The 22452-nt window shown below is 40.2% G+C and overlaps 1 protein-coding gene, 1 non-coding gene and 1 pseudogene across 2 annotated transcripts; 1 reads left to right on the forward strand and 2 right to left on the reverse strand.

Annotated features, from left to right (window-relative positions):
• The first annotated feature begins 2153 nt into the window (after positions 1 to 2153).
• LOC103722804 (cation/calcium exchanger 1-like) lies at positions 2154 to 4363 on the forward strand. The gene is made up of 2 exons (XM_088714119.2): positions 2154 to 2368; positions 2471 to 4363. Exons 1-2 carry the CDS (start codon positions 2330 to 2332, stop codon positions 4124 to 4126), a joined length of 1695 nt encoding a protein of 564 aa, XP_088570245.2. The 5' UTR covers positions 2154 to 2329; the 3' UTR covers positions 4127 to 4363.
• A 2912-nt stretch (positions 4364 to 7275) lies between these two features.
• TRNAG-GCC (transfer RNA glycine (anticodon GCC)) lies at positions 7276 to 7346 on the reverse strand. Its single transcript has one exon. It is a non-coding gene; the product is annotated as a tRNA-Gly (tRNA).
• A 13274-nt stretch (positions 7347 to 20620) lies between these two features.
• LOC103722814 (cation/calcium exchanger 1 pseudogene) lies at positions 20621 to 22452 on the reverse strand (annotated as a pseudogene).

The following is a 22452-nucleotide window of genomic DNA, read 5'->3' on the forward strand; positions in this document are numbered from 1 at the left end:
AATGGATTTAAACCCTTAGTCTGACGAGGATGCCAAAGCTTGAATGGAGGGAGTATGTGAGGATCCGTGCGGGCGTGTGTTTAGTCTCACATCGGTTATTCGCTGAGTAGATCTTGGGTACTTATACAGAATCAAGGAACCCAAATAATACCTTCTGGCTAGCCATTTTGAGTGAGGTTCTGGATTGTAACACTAAGTCATTCATCCTATACTCTGAGATGCCATCGATCCAATCTCAAACAAGGATTTTCACTTTCTTGATCACATAGAGTGAAATTTTGGCTGCCATGACCTGGGTGTTGGAAAAACTTGGTTGAACTAGTTCATTTCAATCCATGGCAACATTTTACTTTCCCATAATCCTATGAATATTTACTCATTCACTCTTCCGAAATTTCAGATTTTTACGTAGCCCTAAAAGTTTTTACTTGTTAGGTACCTCAAAGCTAGGATCATGTCCTGATACTCCTTAAGATTATTTTGTCAATCACGATAATATATTCTCAAATATAATATAACTTTAAATAGTGTTCTGCAAAAGTAATGTATAGCAACAAGGCTCCTGGTCTAGCTAGTTATCTAATACCATCTCAAATTATGAATGCCAATGACTTGGAAAGGTACAAAATTCTGGTTAATTACTGTGATCCCTAACCCGATGAGTTATTTCAATGCGCCATGAGATATTTTAGCTGTGTTTGATAAATGCAGTCATGCTTTTAGGTGAAGTTCAATTCATTTCTTTAGGCACATCATTAACAGAGATCGAGTAAATTTACTGATGAAGTGTGTATTTCTAGTGTTGCCTGTCTTCACCCACAAAATTCCAGCCATGCGGGAGAGTTTGTGTTATATAATGCAAGCATATATACATCAGCAACAGCTATACATCAACGACAAAATTCTTGCTTTGGTTTGGGACCGATCAAAGGATGGAGCCTATCATGTAGGCTGAGTAAGGCAAGCATGCTGACCACCTAATAGATTGGCTTCACTGGTGTATTCTTCATCTGAACATCATTCTTGCTGTAGTGATGTCATTTTCTTCCTCACTGCTGGAAAGAGACAAACTCAGACAGGCTATTGGCCTCCAAATTTTGTATACTTTTATTGCTTTGTGGATATCATTGTCCAAGCATCAAGTGATTGAATCCATGCCCTCACAGAATTAAAATCTTGGCATTTCATCAATATAACACCATACATTACCTGGATCCATATTTGCACAAATGCTTCATTTTAAGAAGGAAAGAGAAGTTTTAGAAGTATGGGTACAAAGAGATGTGAAGGTTTGAAAACTGCCTTCTGTTTAATTTGAGTTCATTATTAAACAAAATATAGATCAAATTTAAGAAACTAAATCATTGAAGTGCCAACCTATGTGTTTCTTTCTTTTCTTTCCTTGTTTTTTTTTTCTTTGGAGCAAATACCTATGTGTTAATGTTCGTTGAAACTACAGCCAACTGACCTCCATGATGGGAACAAACACAACTTCGAGGCTCGAGCTATTGGTTAGAACATTCTCTAGTCACAGTGGATCCTGAATTCAAATGCAGATGAGAGTACCGACTTTTTCTATTTCTTTTCTTTCTTTTTTTTTTGCCCTTTTAGAGAGAGGGAAGAGGGGGCTCAGTATGAGCTTTGAGTTAGCTTGCTGAAAAGAGTTTAAATTAGCATATCGCAGCCACCCACCTCCTATTATTATGATTGCCAAGTAATCTCCATATTTTGTTGGGTAAGCAAATCAAGTTATCATCAGATTAATCCTGAACTTTTTGGATTAAGTAATTCATGAACTTTTATGTTGGGGACAGTATGATCTGTACTCATATTTAAAGATATCTTCTTCTTGTTGATTTGTTGATTTAGTCAGTCCTGAAGTTGGGACCAAGATTCTATTTCTTTGGCACAAAATAACTATTCCATATGGATGGAAAACATACAGATAGTTTTAATGAACTTAGGGGAAAGTGCACTTATCTTTATAACTTGCCTTGAGCATTTGATCTCATAGTATCCACTTAGGCTTTATTCCTTGGGTGCAGGACAAAAACAAGAAGGGGCCCAAATTACACCTCTTTTTCCTACAAACTTCAGCATCCATTACAACCTTATCTTGATATGATGTCATTTCTCCCACTCCATCATGTCCTTTTCCTTGTATTTAAACGCTTTACACTTCACCATCTTTATTTTTATCCTAAGAACAGAGCCCAACTCCCCCCACAGCATATCTGAAAGCTGTAATTTCTTAAGTCAATCAATATCCTCAAGTCTCTACAATATTATAAGACTCCCCAACCATCCAACTTTATTTGGACCTTCGTGTATGGCAAAGTCTATCTCTGCTGCAACCCAAGAGGCTAAGGTATTCCTTCTCTTCCTCAACTCATCATTTCTGCTGCTAATTCTCTTCCTCCTTACTACCTGTCTCCACCCTCCTAATTCTTTTCTCCATCAACTCGCAAAGGCCATCATCAGAGATGACTCGACTGAGTCTCCTGATGTCTCCACTGGGGACTGCAATGGCCTCCATAGATGTGAAAATTATGAGGCAAAATGCATCTACTTGGCATCCCAAGCCGGATGTGATCCTGAAGGATATATTAACTACCTCTATCTCTTCTACTGTTTCTATGGCGAATATCCCGTGCTCGGTTACACACTGCTAATTTTATGGCTTGTCTTGCTATTCTACCTTCTGGGTAACACTGCTGCCAATTATTTCTGCTCAAACTTAGAGAACTTATCAAGGCTTCTGAAGCTTCCCCCCACCATTGCTGGAGTTACACTTCTCTCGCTAGGCAATGGAGCTCCTGATGCCTTCTCTGGCATGGTCTCCTTCATGGGGACTGGTTCCAATGTCATAGGCCTCAACAGCATCTTAGGTGGTGCTTTCTTTGTGTCATGCGTGGTTGTAGGAATCATAAGCTTCTGCATAGGCCCTTGCGAGGTCTCTATTGATAAGTGGAGCTTCATAAGAGACGTTTGCTTCCTCCTCTTTGTTCTTCTGCTTTTACTGGCAATCATCATCATAGGAAAGATCAATGTATGGTTTGCAATGGCTTTCACTTCCCTCTACTTGGTCTATGTGCTCCTCGTATCTATCAGGCATCTCGTTTGGAAGGAAGATGAGGAGAAGGCAACCTTTGATGGTGATAAAATGAACTTCCTCTCATTCCAAACAATGGAGCATGGTGTATTAGGAGCTCCTCTTTTGGAACCAATTTCGACAGCGCAAGAAGGCTTATGGAGCAATGAACATGAGACTGCCGAGAGCTGTTCTAAGTTCAATCCATTTGCTTCCTGCTGCTGTGGTAAAATTCTGTACTTATTGGAACTACCTCTGTATCTTCCAAGGAGATTAACCATCCCAGATGTTAGCAAGGAAAGATGGTCGAAACCAATTGCAGTTACTTCAGTGACAGTGGCACCAATTATTTTAACAGCTCTCTGGGATTCCAATTGGAAGGAAAAGAGCTCAGAGGAAAGGTTGGTGATGTATCTCTTTGGTGGTATAGTAGGAATGTCTCTAGGAATTGCTGCATTTGTGAAGACTAAGAAGGATAGACCTCCAACAAGGTTTCTATTTCCTTGGCTTGCAGGTGGCTTCCTCATGAGTGTCATCTGGACTTACATTATTGCTCAAGAGTTGGTCTCTCTCTTGGTTTCTCTTGGGCATGTCTTGGATGTAAGTCCTTCAGTTCTAGGGCTCACTGTCCTAGCCTGGGGTAACTCCTTAGGGGACTTGATTGCTAATGTGGCTGTGGCATTGAATGGGGGACCTGGTGGGGCCCAAGTGGCAATGTCTGGCTGCTATGGTGGGCCCATCTTCAACACCTTGGTTGGCCTTGGTCTCTCCCTTGTCTTCTCCTCATGGACTGAGCTCCCCTCTCCCATGGTGATCCCAGGGGACCCCTCCCTTCTTCAGACCCTGGGGTTTCTGATTGGTGGCCTTCTGTGGGCCCTGGTGATGTTGCCTAAGAGAGGCATGAAGCCTGACAGGGTTCTAGGCAGTGGGCTCCTATCTATCTATCTATGTTTTCTGATCTTAAGGTTTGCAGAGTCTCTTGGGCTACTTCAGCCTGGGGGCAAAACTGGTCCCATTGGTGCAATAAATTTGTAAGGATTTTCTATTTCTTTAATGTGTTCTGTTCATCATTGAAGCATAAAATGTAAATTGATATCTGCTCTCTTAGTTTCCTCTGTGGTTTCTTACTCCATGGTACTTATTGGGTGCTTATGTGGCTGTAACAAAAAAGTTGGTTGAAGAGCATCTTTCTCAGCTGTATGCTGAAACAATATTTGTATTTGCCTTTCTAATAGATGCAATAGAATGCTTATGCCACCTTTTCAAGATCCACTTCATTTTGACAAAAGAAGAGGAAGATTCATATCACTCTGAATCCCAAAATGTTTTTGTAGAATATAAGCTCCACAACTTCACTGTTCCCTCACAACCTAAACAAGTTAGGTAAAGGATTCAACTTCTTGGATGTCTGATGTTTTTGCAAATGCAAGTAGGGTTGCATTTTGGGGGATAGCCAGACAATCTAACTTCAACTAATTTCTGACATCCTTTGTTATCATATATTAGGGCCCTCAACTCACGCAACCTCCTACAGTCACAAAAAAAAAGAAAAAGAAAAAAAAAAAGCCTCATGCAACCTCCTCATTATGTAGTGTGGAACTTAGAGGCAACATCCTTCCAAAATATAGTTTGACATGTGCTCTAAGCTGACCGAGCCCTTGAGTCTGGTGAAACAATTTTGGACTCGGGTTAGGTACGGTGTGGCTTTGATAATTGTAAGATCGGGTAAGGATCGGATAATTTGTAAATTAGGTTTGGTTTAGCTGAATCCTACCCCTGATTTACTGAAAATTTTTGTTGCAAGGTTACATGGAGTAGCTTATTCCATCAGAAAACAAATGGAATTGCCTAGGGATCGAGACTAAGGAAATTCCGATCTCCAATTCTTCTACTGGAAAAAGTTGGATTTTTCAGCAAACATGAGATATCACATTAGGCTACCAAGCTTCCCTTGTGCAGTAAGACAATTGAAAGTCGAAGATTACGACATGCGCCTACCGTGAAGCTGACGTTTGGCATCTTTGTCTTAAGAAAGACTTTCGGCATCTTGAGTGTCCAATATCTTCCATAGGTTCATGCATTGGTGTCAATTGTTGGTGGACTCCTAGAGCTAAGCCAGCCAAGCAGTACTTGGTATCTCTGAAAGCAGCAGGAGAATAATTTACAGTTCACATGCTCATTCTATTTGTGGACCCATTTTTCTTGAAGTTTTGGACACTAGGAAGAAGGATATGCATTCAACCCCACAACATCAGCATATTTCATAAAATAATGCAAATGCGAGATGTATCAAGGTCTAATTAGCATTTAGTCATCCTTTGCCACATGTCGGCGAGGTCACTTCCTCTAATTAGGCCATTGCAAAGTAGAGGCTTATCTATGTAATGCATCATGATTGCATTCTTGCTGAAATAGGACTTCAGAAAGCAGAATCCAAATGCTTGAGATGAAGCCTGGTTTTTGTTGTTGATGTGTAATTGTCAACAGTGGTCCTCAGCTTGATTGAGAAAGCAAAGTCTTTGGCATCTTTATATGTGGCAGCCATAAGGACTAGTTGTCACTCTCATCATAAAAGGTGATCTTAAGTAGGCAGATAGCCAACGTTGGGGACATGAATGAGAAGGTGAAGTATCATATCGTTACATGAAGTTGGTTGGTACTTATTAGAATGGCTAGCTTGAGATATGAATGATAGGTCATTCCTCCTTTTGTGCCAAATTGGACTTTCGAGTAAATTTCAGGCATCGAAGAAGGATTCAGAAGATAAATATCATAAAGTCAAAAAACAAGTTGGTGAATGATCATCATCATGCGTCGAGTCCTAATCGATTGAGACCATACAGTCGAGATACCGATCCAGGGAACTTCCATATCAAACAATAAGCTATGTTTCACTTTATCCTTAGCTGCTTATGCCATGAGTTGCTGATACAGGTTCTTCAACCTGAATCAAACAATCCAGATAGAAAACAAACATAGCATGGGGGTGGAAGGCTGTCAAGGAGAGAAGACCAGATCTCAATAACTTGTGGCCCCAGCTCTGTAATAGATAAGGAGGCCAGATAATGGTGGTCCTCTAGTGCTGGAGTCTTTTCAGTTTTGGTAATAATGTAGCCACTCTGTCGACTAATTTATGGTGGGAGTACAGTAGGATATGACATGGTCCCACTCACTCCAAGCAATTATTGGCTCAGGCCAATCAGTGGGATCTCCACAAAACCTCAAGGTCCCCAAAACAATGATCCAAAAGAGACTGGAAATTTGGAACAGCAGATGGTTATCAAGTGATGGGTCCCTGAGTGGTAGTTTGCACTGAGCTGGGGAAGGCACTTGTAATCACAAAAAAAAGAAACTGGGGAAGGCACTAACTAGGGTGGTGTGCTCTGGTGTGTGAAGGATATGTCTATTGGAAGTGGAATTTACTGAAATAATGGTCCATATGGGTACCACTGCTGATCTGTAGCCAGGTAAGGTACTCTGTGTTGGCTTAGCATGATATGGCCACTATTGCTGAGGCTGATATATGAACACAATTCCAACTCTGCATGTCAATGGAAGTTGATCAATGGCCTCAAGAAGTACTTTCTCAAAATAGAAACAATGGTGAGACCAAAAGGTTCAGAGAACATTTAGGATAGAATGGATAAAAAGCAGGTTGATGAATAAAGAGAAGTTTTCTTTTTTCTTTTTTGTTTGCTATAAGGAAGATAGAAACTTCAATGAGAATGATGTGCTCTGGTGTGTGAAGGATATGTCTATTGGAAATGGAATCTACTGAAATAATGATCCATATGGGTACCACTGGTGATCTCTAGCAAGCTAAGGTACTCTGTGTGGGCTTATCATGATATGGCAACTATTGCTGAGCCTGATATATGAACAAAATTCCAACTCTGCATGTCAATGGAAGTTGATCAATGGCCTCAAAGAAGTACTTTCTAAAAATATAAACAATGGTGAGACCCAAAGGTTCAGAGAACATTTAGGATAGAATGGATAAAAAGCAGGTTGATGGATAAAGAGAAGTTTTTTTTTTCTTTTCTTCTATAAGGAAGATAGAAACTTCAAATTAAAGTAGCATGGTTATGGCCATGAAAAGCCCATAAGTTAAGCTAGCTTCAAAAAGATATAAACAAAAATTTTGAACAAAAAGGAAAAGGAATAAGACGTTTTAAAAACAGACATGCACCAGCCGGGAATCGGACCCGGGTCTGTACCGTGGCAGGGTACTATTCTACCACTAGACCACTGGTGCAAGTGATGGAAATCACATCCATCATTTCTCTACATCTATCACCCACAAGATGATGGATGTCAATTTGGAGAGGCTAACCGGTAGGTGGCAGGGCACTGTGATGGGTCTTTTCTTGTCTCATGGCATCATAGTTATTCAATGAACTGTGTAACCCTTCCAAGTGCTCATGTATTATCCAATCAATCATGGTAAAAAAGAAGAGATAGATGTAATTCCGAAGAGGCTGGAGTTATTAGTAGATGTTAAGGGCCATGGTGCCATGTTAATTTGGCAAATTTTTATTCAAATATAACTTTGTCGACAAGTGTTACTTATGGTGATCGATCTATAGTTATTTTGCTGAATCGAAAAATTAAAACTTTTTGGGCTGGCTAAGGTTAGTAATACCATATAAACCATGTAACTTGGTGCATCTTTGCCTTGCATTGACTAATTGTTTTAGTATAGTGGTCATGTGTGGAGGGTTAAATATTTTAAAGTTCAATTAGCATAACTTTTAAAGTTCAACCATCCTCTCAGTGCTAAAAACTTTGGATTTTTTTGCATGAATACTCTCCTAAATATGAAATTTTACATTAATATCCTTTCAAAATTGATGTTTGCATGTACACCCTCGTAAAACACTTGTTTTACTATTCTACTTTTTTGTCCTTGTCTTTTCATATGTACCCATATCATCTAACGCCATTAAAAAATTAACGATTTTAAATTAAAATGATTAAAATATTCTTAATGGGTACATGTGCAAAAAGAAACATTATAAAATGATCGCGATGGAGGACAAAAAAGTAATTTCATTTTTTTATTTTTTAATAAAATAATATGGTTTTTATTAACGGTGTTAGAACAACCGTTATATGAGGGGCATTTGTGCAAAAACAGTATTTTATGAGGGTATAGAAATAAATATAAATTTAAGAGGGTATTAACACAAATTTGAATTTTTTAGAAGGGGATTCATGCAAAAAAACAAAAAAACCCCAAAAACTTCCTGGCTTCAGCAAAAAACAGGGGATTCGCATTAGGTGGGCTGGGCCGGATCCAAGCTTGTCCGAAGCTGGGCCGCCGTCCTTTGTACTTGCCCAAATCTGAGCCCGGCCCATGGCCAAGACCAACCCAATGTTTTCCCCGAAGACTTTTGCCTTTGGTTTTTTCCTCTTCGGTTTCTCCTTCTCAAGTAATACCAGTTAATGTTCTCAACAAAAATTTCCGCCCCTCCCCTCCCTTTGCTCCATAATTCCATGCGACGTATTAACTAAAGCCTCAAAGGTTTTAGATTACTCGGCATAGTAGTGTGCATCTCGTGTTGTTTTCTTGTGATTTACTTAGATTTTTTTTTCTTGATCTAAGGATATCATTGTTGGCTGCAGCAAACTTGATAGGAAAAAGCCAATGAATTTGGTCATAAAAATGGACTTGTTTTAAACTCAAAAGATGATCTTGACCTCTTAGCATGAGGCCTCTCTATTTTTTCCCCTCTTTTTTCTTTTTCTTTCTTTTATATTTATTTGGTACAAGAGGTTCCATCCATTTATTAATAAATAATATATATATATATATATATATATATATATATATATATATATATATGAGGATTGATAACCTACTCTCTGTTATTGTAGGTTATCAATCTACCCATTTTTCATTGGACAAAAAATATCCTTATTTTTTGTAACTTTTAAAGGTGCTTTATGTCTTTTTACAATCTCACATTAACTCACCCTCTCAACCCCCAATTAATGCTCTCTCCCTCTCTCTCTCTCCGGTGTGTGTGTATATGTGTGTGTGTGTATGCATGTATGTACATACATACGTATGCATGTATGCATGTATGTATATGTATGTATGTATGTTTGTCTATGTATGTATGTATATATGTGTATGCATATATGTATGTGTGTATGTATGTATGTATATGTATGTATGTATGTATGTATGTATGTGTATGTATGTATGTGTATGTATGTATGTGTATGTATGCATATGTATATGTATGAGAGAGAGAGAGGGAGAGAGCATTAATTGGAGGGGTTAAGAGGGTGAGTAAATGTGAGATTGTAAAAAGACATAAAGTACCCTTAAAAGTTATAAAAAGTAAGGGTATTTTTTGTCTAATGAAAAATGAGAGTAGGTTATCAATCCCCTATATATATATATATATATATATATATATATATATATATATATATATATATATATAGAGAGAGAGAGAGAGAGAGAGAGAGAGAGAGAGAGAGAGAGAGAGAGATTTTCTCTTCTTTAAGTTAGGTAATAGACAGTGACTAAACTCTAAGCTTAGGTAAATGCTAAATATATTTAGGATGAGCACATATACCTAGTCATACATTATATTCTTCGGTGGGATTAACTGCACTAAAGTAAACACAACCTATGCTTGTCCAAGTCCAATCCTTTGAAACAAGGCAGGCAATGGTGGTGGGCCGTATAGGCAGCTATTCAGTCGGCCGCCCCGTTTGTTTCTCTAAATACATGCTTGGCCTGTAAGGCCCATCTTTCAGTATTTTAGAAGGTTGGCACCAAAAAAAAAACAAAGAAAGAAAGAATGAAAGAAAGAAAGAAAGAAAGATCTCATTTAGGGGTGTAACTTAAGCTGAGTTAACTGAATCCAACCCATCCTATAATTTGCTTGGGTTGGGCCAATGCAAGTCCAACATGGATTAGATTACGGTTGATACTTGTAGCAATTCATCTCAACTTCAATTTCTATAGTAGAGAGCCTGACCTAACTAGACTTTAGGCTCCCAACCTGAGCAATATCCAAACATAACTCTTATAAGATTAAGTTTGAGGTCTAACCTAGGTCATACCTATTTTGTACCAGTCCTTCTCAACCCTCCTAATCATAGTGATCTTTGGATTGAGGAATTTTGGTGTCAACCTGGCTTTGGCCTTGGGGTGGTTTGTTTTGCCCTCAGGTTGGGTTTGGTATATGTTCTATGTTCGAGTTCAACTTAAGCTGACCCTATTACCCTACCTTCATAAGTTGTTCTACTAACCTTGACACAAATAAGTTGGGTATACTTGAATATACCTAAGACCAAGAATTTGGTTAATAAGCACTAAGTTTATCCTTGAATCATCATCATATGGGGACGCAGGGGAAAGAGGACTAGATTGAACATAATTTGACCTAACAAGATTAGATTTAGATTTTTTCCCTTTTTTGTTGGGATAAAGGAATAAGTAGGAAGATGAGGAGACAAATTATCAATAGTAATATTATTTTGAGAAATAATTATCATAATGATTCAAAAGGCTAGTCCTCACCCATAAAACTCAAACATGATCATTTTTGGACCAAAGCCAACCTTAGTTCAAGGTAAATGATCGATTCTAATATAGAAAAAGAAAACGCCTATCACTAGATTAATCAATAGGGGCTCGTTTGGTTCGCAGGAAAAGGAGGGGGGAAAGTGTGGTCAACGGGAAAGTAATGAAATGCCTCTTGTTTGGTTGGAGTTTTCAAAGGAGAGAGATGGGAAAGTTGTATTCCCATGGGAATATGATTCCCACATTTCATAGGAAAGTCTTTCCCATGAGAAACATGGGAAAGTTACTTTCCCATGAGGTGGGAATCACTCCTTTTTTATTTTTTTCCAAAAAGACCCTTCAGCATTAAAGAAGCATTAAAGAGGCATTAAAGACCTAATTTTTATTAAGGGCATAATAGGAATTATACATAACTTTCCTAGGAAAGTGGATGGTCAACCAAACATAAGCACTTTGGAAATTTGTCACTTTCCCATGGTTAACCAAACATGCCAAAAGTACTTTCCTAGGTATCCTCTTCCTAGAAATCTGATTCCCAGGAATCATATTCCTAGGAGGGAAAATACTTCCCGCGAACCAAACGAGCCCTAGATTCCAACCTTAGTTCAAGGTAAATACAGATTGGTAAGTAAGCGCAAACAGTACAAATCTCTTTCTTTATTCAAGCCTCTTTCTAGTCGCTCGGACTCTTGTTGTAGTGTGAGCCATGGCGAGTCTCAAAAGCAAAAGAAGTCTAGTTACTTGCTGCTGTCCTCGGCTCTGCTACCAAAGAAAAGTGGGCTCCTAATAGGTCAAGCTGGACTCTAACTGATCCGAACTTCTTGCATCATTAGTACCAAAATATAGTGTATCGTAAGATAATCTAATCATGCTGTAGGCTTAGTACCAAAAACAGGGATCCTCTCGTGATTCAAGGGCCCAATATATCTAGTGTTCCTGCTTATCTTTGAAATCAAATGATAGGGTGGAGAATTTCTGTCCTCATTCCTTTGACTAGATCTATATGACATAAGTTTCCAAAATCAAAGTCTACAAATGATCAATAGATTTTATAGTCTGTCCATTTCAAAAAAAAAAAAAAATTTATTATGCTTGCGCGCGAGTACTTGAGCCTCTCTGAGCATGTGCCTTACAGCAGTAATATCAAGACAAATATTCCATTGCGGCTGACATGGAATTGGGTAAAACCGCTGAATAAAGAAAGAATAAGTGAATATAAAATACAGCAGTTTCCTCAAAAAAAGAGGAAAGGGAATTGATATAAAAAAAAGTTGTTTCCAGGTGAGCAAGTTGTCCTTTCCGAGGTGAGTACGAGATGAAGGCATCCTATCTCACTCCTGATCTTTTTCTTTGTTTTTTTTGGTACAATATATTATCTCACTCCTATGCAGTGTACGAATAGAAGGATTTGGCGAGGCTAGCTGGTTACAGAATTAGCGATCTATTGGAGTTTGGCGAGAGTCGGTTGAGAGAGGGCTTGATCCGGAAGGTTTTTGGAGAGCAGTTGGCAGAGATGATCCTGCCTCTACCGGTTCCTGCCTGGGTAGAGCCTGACCGGTTAGTGTGGGTGCCGATGGGGCGGTCGTAGGTGCAAGCCAAGGGTCTTCATCACCTGTTCAGCGGGAAGCCTGCTCGGTAGATTGAGGGAGGATGGATCTGGAGGATGAGGATTCATCCTCATGTGGCGCTCTTCATCTGGAAGGTGGCATGGGAGTGCCTACTGACTAGAAGCTTGCTAGCACGACGAGGTGTGAGGATTACTTAGTTTTGTGAGGTGTGCATGGATTCTGAGGAGACTATTGATTATGTGCTGCTACACTGCCCTAGGGCCAGGAAAATTTGGAGTAGATCATCTGTTCCGTTGCCTCACTCGGTGGCGACGGCACAAAACCTGATTCATACGTTGAGGACCTTAGCCCGGAGGCCTAGCACTGCTGGGGGGGGGGATCTTTACAGCATTCTTGGCTTATTATATTTAGCTGGATAGGAATGCTGGTTTGTTTGAGGGCAGGAGGAATTTCTCGAGGACAGTGGTGGACAGAGCTATAGTCCATGCGAGGGAGGTTACTACTATCGCTGCTTGGTCCACTTCCGGGATGGCCAGGGACATTTGGAGTACTCTTTCCGCTGTTATAGCGTCCACGTTCGCCCTAGTTCATTAGGTGCTCCCACCCCTTGGCCATCTCAAAGTGAACTTCGACGATGGTAGGTCGGCGAACGGTATGTCTGGAGGAACGGGATTTGTGATTAGAGATCACCTAAGCAGACTGGTAGCAACTGGTGGCCGGTGCACGCCTGGACTTACGGTGATTGGGGCGGAGCTTCGGGCAGCCTGGGAGGGCATTTCCTATGCGAGGCAGGTACTTGGTGCTGCGCGGGTGTGCCTTGAGGGAGATTCTACTATGGAGATTGACTGGATCCAGGAAGGGGACAGATTTGGAGATGGGCATCCTATCATCCGGGAGGCTTGCAGATTGGTTCAGAAGATGAGCGACTTTCAGGCAGCACATGTATTTCGGGAGGCGAACCGGGCAGCAGACTGGGTCGCCTCCTTTATCGCCCGACATCCTGGGGATTTTCTTTGGACATCCGCAATAGATATATCCATTTCTTTTTACTTTTTATTTTTTCATGATTTGGCAGGATGGATTCACGTTAGAGCTATATGAATTGCCGTTTTCATCAAGAAAAAAAAAAAAAAAGAAGGGCTACAGAGGAATTTTTTAGGCATTTGGCAGAAGAACCAGCAGAGAGTCAAGCAGCATCACATCATTTCACAAACCCACATGCTTCGCACCATCCAGGAACTTTCTGCAAGCTCTGGATCCCATGGGGAAAAAACCTAGACATCTGGTTGCATGCATCATCCATGGAAGTGTTTTTGATACTTCGGAAGAGTTTTGGGTCTTCTGGCGGGATGAATGGAAACAGAATGCGTCTTTAGAAAACAGTCGAAGAGTTTCCTTTCAAATGGAATAGCTGGGTTTTGGCAATTGGCATGGAACTGTATAACTTCAAGGTGCATGCCTCGAGGCTAGCATATGGTGATTAGTTTGCTAGGCCTAGGCATGATAAGGTTCAAACTTATGATTGATTCTAAGTTGGACTGAGTTCTGCAGGTGGAGTTTGCTTCTCACTCTCTCTCTTTCTCCCTCTTTATATATGTATATATATAGATTGATTGATTGTAAGTTGGATTGAGTTCTGCAGGTGGATCTAGCCCCCCACCCCCCCCCCCCCCCCCCCCCCCCCCCCCCCTCTCTCTCTCTCTCTCTCTCTCTCTCTCTCTCTCTCTCTATATATATATATATATATATATATGTATGTATGTATGTATGTATTTATGTATGTATGTATGTATATGTATATGTGTGTGTGTGTGTGTGTGTGTAAAGAGATAGGGAGAGAGTTGGATTGAATTCTAGAGGATAGGTTTGATGTTTTAAACTATTCTTCGCTGGTTTATCCATGTGAGGCTTACCTTTTGTTAGACCGCTACTACTTGACTGTTTAAGATAATCGAGCCAAGGTTATATTCGAGAGGGCCACCTAGATCCACAATTCAGTTTGGATTGGTTCTTTGTTGGATTTTGCTGAACTTTGCGCATGAGAGTGCAAATAGATCATCTCAACTCTTCATCTAACATGATCCATGTATGAGCTAAATAATGGTGGAATCTTGGTATAGTAACCGGCTAATCGGATCGAAAAGTCGGCGAATTGGCACCCTATCTGGTTGGATTATGATGTTGGACCATGTCTGCATTTGATCTGGTGAAAACCAGATCGAGCCGGGCAGTTTTTAACAAGACCACAAATCAATCGACTTTTAGAAAACCCAATTAGGTCAAAAAGAAAAATCTTTGTTAACCGCAAGAATCCAAGCTCCTGACCAGAGGATATTTAAGAAACCTTTCAACCACCAAGGCATGATTTAAAATTGTTTATATTTGATGATTTAGTATACTTTATATATATATAAATATATTGTTGTAAGAATTAATTTAGATTTGTTGTAAGAGGTATTTGGACTAGTGACTCAATTGCCCGAGCCCTTGACTAGGTAATTAGTTTCAGTTTAACAAGTCTTGGATTCAGTTTAGAGGTTACCAATTAATCAGTGGGTTTAGATGGGTTGGATAAGTTTTCAAGTTAGGTTTGGGTCCATATTCAAGTAGGCTTTCGTCGAGTTTAGATTTTTTTTTCCTAAGCTTATCGTGACATGTTACTATACTTGTTACTTGTATGAGATCATGAAATTGTTGATTGCCACTCAAATTGGGAGACATTTAAGTCATCTTTTTGGTGATGAATGTATAGCATTAGCACAAATAAAAGATATTTCGAAATCAAAATGCACCATATTAAAACCCATTTAATTTCTTATTCATTTTGGAGTTAGTTGAACCTGACCTTACTTTTCGGTAGCTTTACTTGATTATGCATTCTAGGTCCAGCTTGACTCCAGGATGATATTAGTAAATTTAGAAACATCTATATGGTGGTTACTTGATTAAATGCTGACTAGATGAAAACCTAGCAGTTGTAGTACCCCCTCGTCCAAGTGTGAGGTTTTCGGTTCAAATCTTCACGAAGTTGTGTTTCGAGCATGCGACCTAGGTAAATTTAATAGGTGGTGCACCCACTATTTTCTTAGTGGAAAGCAAAGCTCCAACAAAATTATGCAAGAAAACATTCAATGCTATAAATACCCAGTTATATCAACTTATAGTGCCCTCAAGTTTTCTAAGTCCTCAAGCCTTAAAGTCTCCATTTTCAACAATTCAACTTGTCCAACTAGGTAGACTCAATCAATTTTAATCCACATGGAACTTTTTACCTTATTTACATTAGTTTAAGGTCGAGAATTTGGACTTAGATGCAGCATTTTTTGTTCTTTTACATTCTTTTATGTTGCACGGTGGATTAGTCAATAGTGAAGACCAAATAGCATTAAAGGGAAACTAATTGAAGGCATGTTGGGTCTTAAGAGATGTTTGGCAAACCCCCTTCATCTTAGATGGGCTATCGGCGATGAATAGTCCATTGATGTTCTAGAGGACAATTGGTTGACTGAGTAGCCACTCTGCAGGGTGCCGATGATGGTTGATTCGGTGAGGTTGGTCGGGATATAGAGCTAATGACTTGATCACCCCGAGGGAGGGTAGGTGGAATGAGGTGCTGATTCGGGACACATTCGAGGAGTAGCTAATTGAGAGGGTTCTGGCACTTTCAATTCTGTCTAGGGAGACGACAGACTAGTCTGGGCTTCGACAGGGAGGGAGAAGGTTCGTGCCAGAGATTTGCATGCACTGATGGGAGGGGAGACCACTCAGGAGATCGATGGAGGATGGATTTGGAGGATGCACGTCCACCCTCGAAGGGGACCCCCACTCCGTTGCTGCAGTGCCTAGATTTGCTCTTGTCTTTTGGGAGCCTCCACCTCTCGGCCATCTCAATGTGAACTTTGATGGTAGTATGTCTATAGATGGAGACAGAGAAGGTATGGTCTTTATGATCAGGGATCTGTAATTTCTATTTCTCATATTTGGCCCTCTATTAATAAATTGAAAATCCATTATGGATTATGATCTCGATCAAATCGATTCATGACTTCAGATTGATTGCTGTAGGGGGTCGGCGTACCTTCGACATGACAGTTATAGGGGCAGAGCTCAGGGCAACATGAGAGTGCATCTCCTATAAGAGACATATTCTCGGGGCTGATTGCATCTTCCTTGAAGGGGATTCAACCACAGTGATCGAATGGATACGGGATGAGGACCAGCAGGGGGTTGGACACCTGCTGCTTAGTGATATTTGCAGGCTGGTGAGAGATTGCGGCTTCTTTCAGGCCGTTCATGCATATCGAAAGGCGAATAGGGCCGCAAATTAGATCGCCTCTTTTGCTGGTCAACACTCGGATGAGGTTCTTTAGACATGTTATGTAGCCGCACCTCCACCTCTACTCCATCTCCTTTCTCTCGACTTTGCTGGCTGTTGTACTCCACCTCAACTGTAGAGGAATGGATGTGACTCGGAGAATCCAACCTCTCTATTTTGGACTTATTCACCTCATGACTCTCAAATATTTTTCAAAACAATCTGATGCTGCTTGCACAATGTATTATAATCTGCATCACCTCATGCATCGAATCCCACGTTTCTTTTAAGAAAAGTCAGAAATATGTTTTGGTCTCATTCCACTCGGATCCACATCTTCTTGTTTTCTTCCTCCAGAGCCACATGTGACTCCATCATTGATTGATGCATGAAATACTCACATTAAAGCCTCTGTTGGATAGAGGGCTCCCCACCTCACTAGTGCTAAAATAAAGTTATCCAATTTGGTCTGCTCTAATGAGCCAAACAAATGACCAAAATCAAAGAACACAACTTTGATTCACAGCCTCTCCTCATAGGTTCTTTCATACAATAATTTACGAATCATCATGTGGATTTCTATTCGAGCAAGCAAGTCCCTTGGTTCTTCCATAGATTTGATTTAAGAATCAAATAAATCTTTTCTTTATAACTCATTTCTATCATGTGGATTTCTGACCATCTCTCAAATCTTGTCCTTCCCCCATTCTTTTCTCACTTTTATCGGCCAACCACAAGACAAACAAGGCATGCGTGGGAAATTCCCCAACTCGGAAGAACTCCGAAGATACTGTCGTTATTGCGTGGTGTCCTTAGCCTCTTTGCATGGATTTGGGGTCTAGTCCGGTCTGACACGGGCCAAGCCGGTCCAAAGCATCACGGAGTACTAGTGGTGTCCTATTTGGTGGCCGGCCCAAGGCAGCCGGTTCACATGACCGATGGGGTCCCACACCAAAGGTCACATGCCCACAGAGACAAGTACGTAGGACCGTCCCTCCGGATCCTGCTAACCTATGTGGCTATGTCGGCCTAAATGGAAAGAAAGGTGAAAATAGGATTCATGCCATTGTTTTTGCCTGCACATTCCTTAATCCTCCGAAAAAAAAGGTGCTTGGAGGCAGACCAATTTGGCAGTAGAATGCCACTATGACAATAAAATACCAAAGAGATGAAGCCAAAGTTTTTAATACATCCAATATGTTGGCTTGGATGAATGAGTAGTTCCAAAAAAATTTGAAAATCATGTCTTATTGGTTTGTTGGCTAAGACTGGACCAACAAAAACAAAAGTGAGGTCTCTACATGTTGTGTATAGGATTAATTCTTCCATTATGTATGAGCTAACGCTGATATATAATGAATAATAACTGAAGTATTGCACTTTAGCATCCAAAAAACTAACATGGATATCACAACTAGTAATATGAACTCGATCGTATAGCATTCTATCTAAGGTCTCATATAAAGGAAAGTTGCATTAATTCTTTTTTTTTTTTTTAAGGGAACAAAAATTCTTACTTTTTGTTAGGTAGTATTGAGTAGTAGTTGACTCATATAAAGGACTTTGGTCAATTTAATTATGATATCATGTTTATATGTCAGGGAGGCAATAGCTACTTGGTTGCTCTTCTAGCTACTTTGTTCCTAAAAGCAATTTGTTGCTGAGAATATTTTGTAGACAATTGACAATATGAAAATATAGCGGAAACATCTTAAGTTAATTATGGGAGCATGTATTTGCACTTTGACTAGCAAATAATACTATCAAGGAAAGAAAAATCAATCTTGTAGTGTCCAATTATGTGTTGTTATGTGATTTCCTTTTATTTCTTCACGTTTAATGTTCTAAGTTTTTTGAACTTGTCAGAAATTATGTTTTGGTTTTCTTTTTAGCTAGATGAAAATTAATAAAATAAGCCAAAAAAGTTCAAGAGACAAATAAAAATGTTATTGTATAATTTGAGATTACAGCTGGTAGTAATAGTTTCTTTTTTTTTTTTTTGTTTGAGGTAAAAGATGGCAAGAGTCATCAACTTTCTTGTACTAATATTTATTTAACTAATTTTCAGCAAAAAAAGTAGTGTAGCTTATGAAATCAATATTTCCATTTTTTTTTTGCAATAACTAGAGAAATTGGAGGCAGTTAAAACAAAGTGATTTGTCAATATGTACACTTTCCCTTGGATTTACACCTTCATATTTTCTTTGTAATGACACGTATTCCGAGATTGCAGCTGATGAGATTACTACCTTGGCATCAGCGGTAAAACAAACAAGAACCTTTTGGAGCTTATAGTTTATCTCATTAACAGGAAATGCTCTTAGATTTTCCCACCTTAATCATGTCATCGGATAAGACCAGACACTCACCTAAATCCATATCCAACACTCCCAAGGGTTTCATTTCTAAGTGAGCCAGATACAAGACAAACTTTTTTTTTTAATGTCTTAACACATAAACTTAATTTTGCTTTATAAAATATATGAGTTGCAGTCTACCTACTTCGCTCATTGTCTATGGGAACAATCTTAATGTGACTGCATGATCAAATATTGTTCTGTTGTATCACAGGTACACCTATTTTATACATTGTGAGTGCTTAATTTACACTAGGCTAGTGCAACAACCTCTGAATTATTAGTTGAATTGCATGATATACTACCACAACATATTTATGATCATATAATACGATGCATCAATTCTGTCGTTAAATCCTTGTAACATGTTGTGTAATTATGCTGCATATCTTGTCTATCATATGCTATGTAGTGCACGAATCTATTAATTCCAACAGATGAAAAAGTTGTGGTTCGCATTATGTATCGAAATGGGCATAAAATTTGGTTGGGTATGCAAGGAGAAGCAATCTTATGTAAATGCATGTAAAATGAGAGAGAGTCTTCTACAATTATTTATGTATCAATTGGTGCAACAACTCATCCTCTCAGTAACTCATAAAAACCCTAGGACCATGGTAAAGAACAAATTAATAAATTGCAGCAACGCAAGTGCCTGGGAAAGTGTCAAGGAAAAAAGGCACATTATGGAAGAACCAACTAATTGCTGACAGCCATGTCAAGATTCATCTCCTTCGTTGATGGAATCACAGGAGTCTGATATGAATTATTGCTGAATCGACTTACAAATGTGAATTTTTTAGTTTAATAAAATCATGAATTTTGAATTTTTATTCTCAAGGCGTGGTGCTTAACACTGACACATGAGAGTGTTATTACAATTTATCACTGCTTTGGCTCTTAAGAAATAGTTAAGCACATGCATCATGTTATTTGCCTGGAATTTGCAACAAGATCCAAGTTTGCAGGAGAAAGACAAGGTCGTGCTGAATTATATACATATACCCAAAAGAGTAAACTAGAGAATCCCTCTCCGTGACATATAGACCAAGTATATAGCTCATTCGAATAGTTCATAGAATGGTACGTTAACTTAAAATGTGGACTTAAGTCGAGCCAAATTCCATTCTATTTCCTCTATTTGTTTTTAATATTTTTGAAGTACAATGTAATAAAATATGATAATATGAATTTTTTTAATAAAAAAATTTGTTTGTGATGTGACTTTTGTTATTTATGTAATTTAGGTTGTGTATTTGTTATACTGGAAAGTAATGTATACAGGTTTAAAATTTATTTTTATAAATTATTTTTAAAAAAAAATTACTATTGCCGACATTTAAAAGCATCGGCAATAACTAAACTGGCACGCCTATACCGACACTTTTAAGCATTGGTACTATACCGACGCTTTTAAGTGTCAGCAATATCAAGCCTATACCGATGTTTTTGAAAGCATCGGCAGGAAAAGTACCGACGCTTAAGCATCAGTAAAAAACTCTAAAAAGCGCCAGAAAATATTATTTCTTTTGTAGTGGGGTGCCAGGTGATGAATGGCTAAGTTTTAACTCATGAGAAAAAAAGTTAATCCCATCATGCATTTTTCTTGGAATGTGCAATAAGATCCACAAGCAAGCTGGGAGTGCAAGTAGAAAGAGAGCGTTAGATGCAATTATTTATATATCCAAGAAAGTTGATTAAAATTCCCTCTCAATAGCATATAAACCTCTAAGATCATAATGAAAATAAGAAAGAATGAAAATGCGAAAGAGACAGAATGGTTCTCAAACTTGCACCAACCCTAGGCTCTGAGACAGCCTCAAAGACAGAAAGCAAAGGTAGACAGCCAGGAGTCCAATGCCCACCACCCTGTCGAGCTTCATGTCCTTCCTTTGCAGTATCACCAGGGCCCACAGCAGCCCCCCTATCATAAACCCTAGAATCTCAAGCAACGCTGGTGCCACTGGAATCACAAATGGCTCGGGGTACACAGCCCAGGCTGAGACCACCAGCGACAGCCCTAACCCAGCCAAGGTGTTGAAGATGGGTCCAGCATAGCAACCAGACATGGCAATCTGGGCCCCATCCTGGCCCCCATTCATGGCCATCGCCACATTTGCTACCAGGTCTCCAATGGAGTTCCCCCATGCAAGGACTGTTAACCCTAATATGGCAGGGCTTATCCCAAAGATGTGACCCAACGAGACCAAAAGCCCCACCAACTCCTCAGCTATGATGTAAGTCCACAGCACACTCATTAGGAACCCTCCCGCTAGCCATGGGAAAAGGACCCTGTTTGGTGGGCTAGCCTTCTTTGTTGTATGGAGTGCAGTGATCCCTAAAACCAACCCTACCAGTCCTGCGGATAGGTATACTGTCAGCCCTTCCTTTGCGCCCATCCCTCCTCTCTTTGAATTCCATAGTGCTGCTATTAGAAGTGGTGCGAAGGTGGCCGAGGCCACTGCAAATGGCCTGCACCACCTCTCCTCGGACACATCGGGTATTGTCAGCCTCCTCGGAAGGTATAATGGCATGTCGATGAGGTAGAGAAACCACCCGACGTAGTATGATGCCATGGCTTTGAAACTGGAGTATGTCGATGGATTCTGCTGCTGTTGGTTGGCATCTGGAGGTGATTCTTTGGCAGGCTCCTCGTCGTCGGGCTCCTCGTTGTCGAGGATCGGCACGACGAGGTCCTCGTACTTATCGCGGCAGATGTGGGTGGCGGACACGAGGGAGACGTAAACGAAGTAGAGGGAGGCGAAGGCCGTGGCCTCCCAGATATTGACGCGGCCGACGAGGAGGATCGCGAGGAGGGACGAGAGGACGAGCACGAGGAAGCAGACGTCGCGCACGAAGCACGATCGGTCGATGCGCACCGCGCGTGAGCCCGAGCGCGCCGCGCATACGTTGATTATGCCCACCACCCCGCATGACACGAAGAAAGCGCCACCGAGAACACTGCTCAGGCCCACCTCGCCGGAGCCCGACCGGAACGAGACGATGCTCGCAAACACGTCGGGCGAGCCATTACCCAGGGACAGAAGGGTAACCCCAGCTATGGTTGGTGATAGCCTCAGCTCCCTCGACAGGCTCTCCACAGAGGTGCAAAAGTACCGAGAAGCGGTGTTCCCTAGGAGATAAAACAGGACTAGTAGCCAAAGGGCCACCAGTGCATACCCTAATGGAGAATATCTCCCACAAACACAATAGAAAATATGGAGATAGTTGAGATAACCTTGGGAGACGCATGGGATGTGGGTCTTGAGGTATAGACACTTGGAGTGATGATCTTTAAGCTTTTTCAGACCAATGCAGCCATCTCCCTTAGGAGCCTTAATGGTTGTGAGGTTGAAAGAAGGTGAAGGAGACCTTATGTGAGTGGTGAAGAAGAAACATAGCAGCAGCAGAAATGTACTGTTTATCAGGGCCTTGAACTTGTTGGAGAACACAAATGCCATATCCAAAAAGCTCTCTCTCTCTCGCTCGCTCCTGTTAGTACCAGTCAGCGAAGAGAGACAGAGAAATGTTCAAAAAGACAGCTTGGGCTGTCATGGCCGAGCAAAGACATAATA

The sequence above is a fragment of the Phoenix dactylifera genome, chromosome 18 (genome assembly GCF_051530095.1).
Source record: "Phoenix dactylifera cultivar Ajwa chromosome 18, Ajwa_hap1_PhDact_Kaust_v1.1, whole genome shotgun sequence".
Taxonomy (NCBI): domain Eukaryota; kingdom Viridiplantae; phylum Streptophyta; class Magnoliopsida; order Arecales; family Arecaceae; genus Phoenix; species Phoenix dactylifera.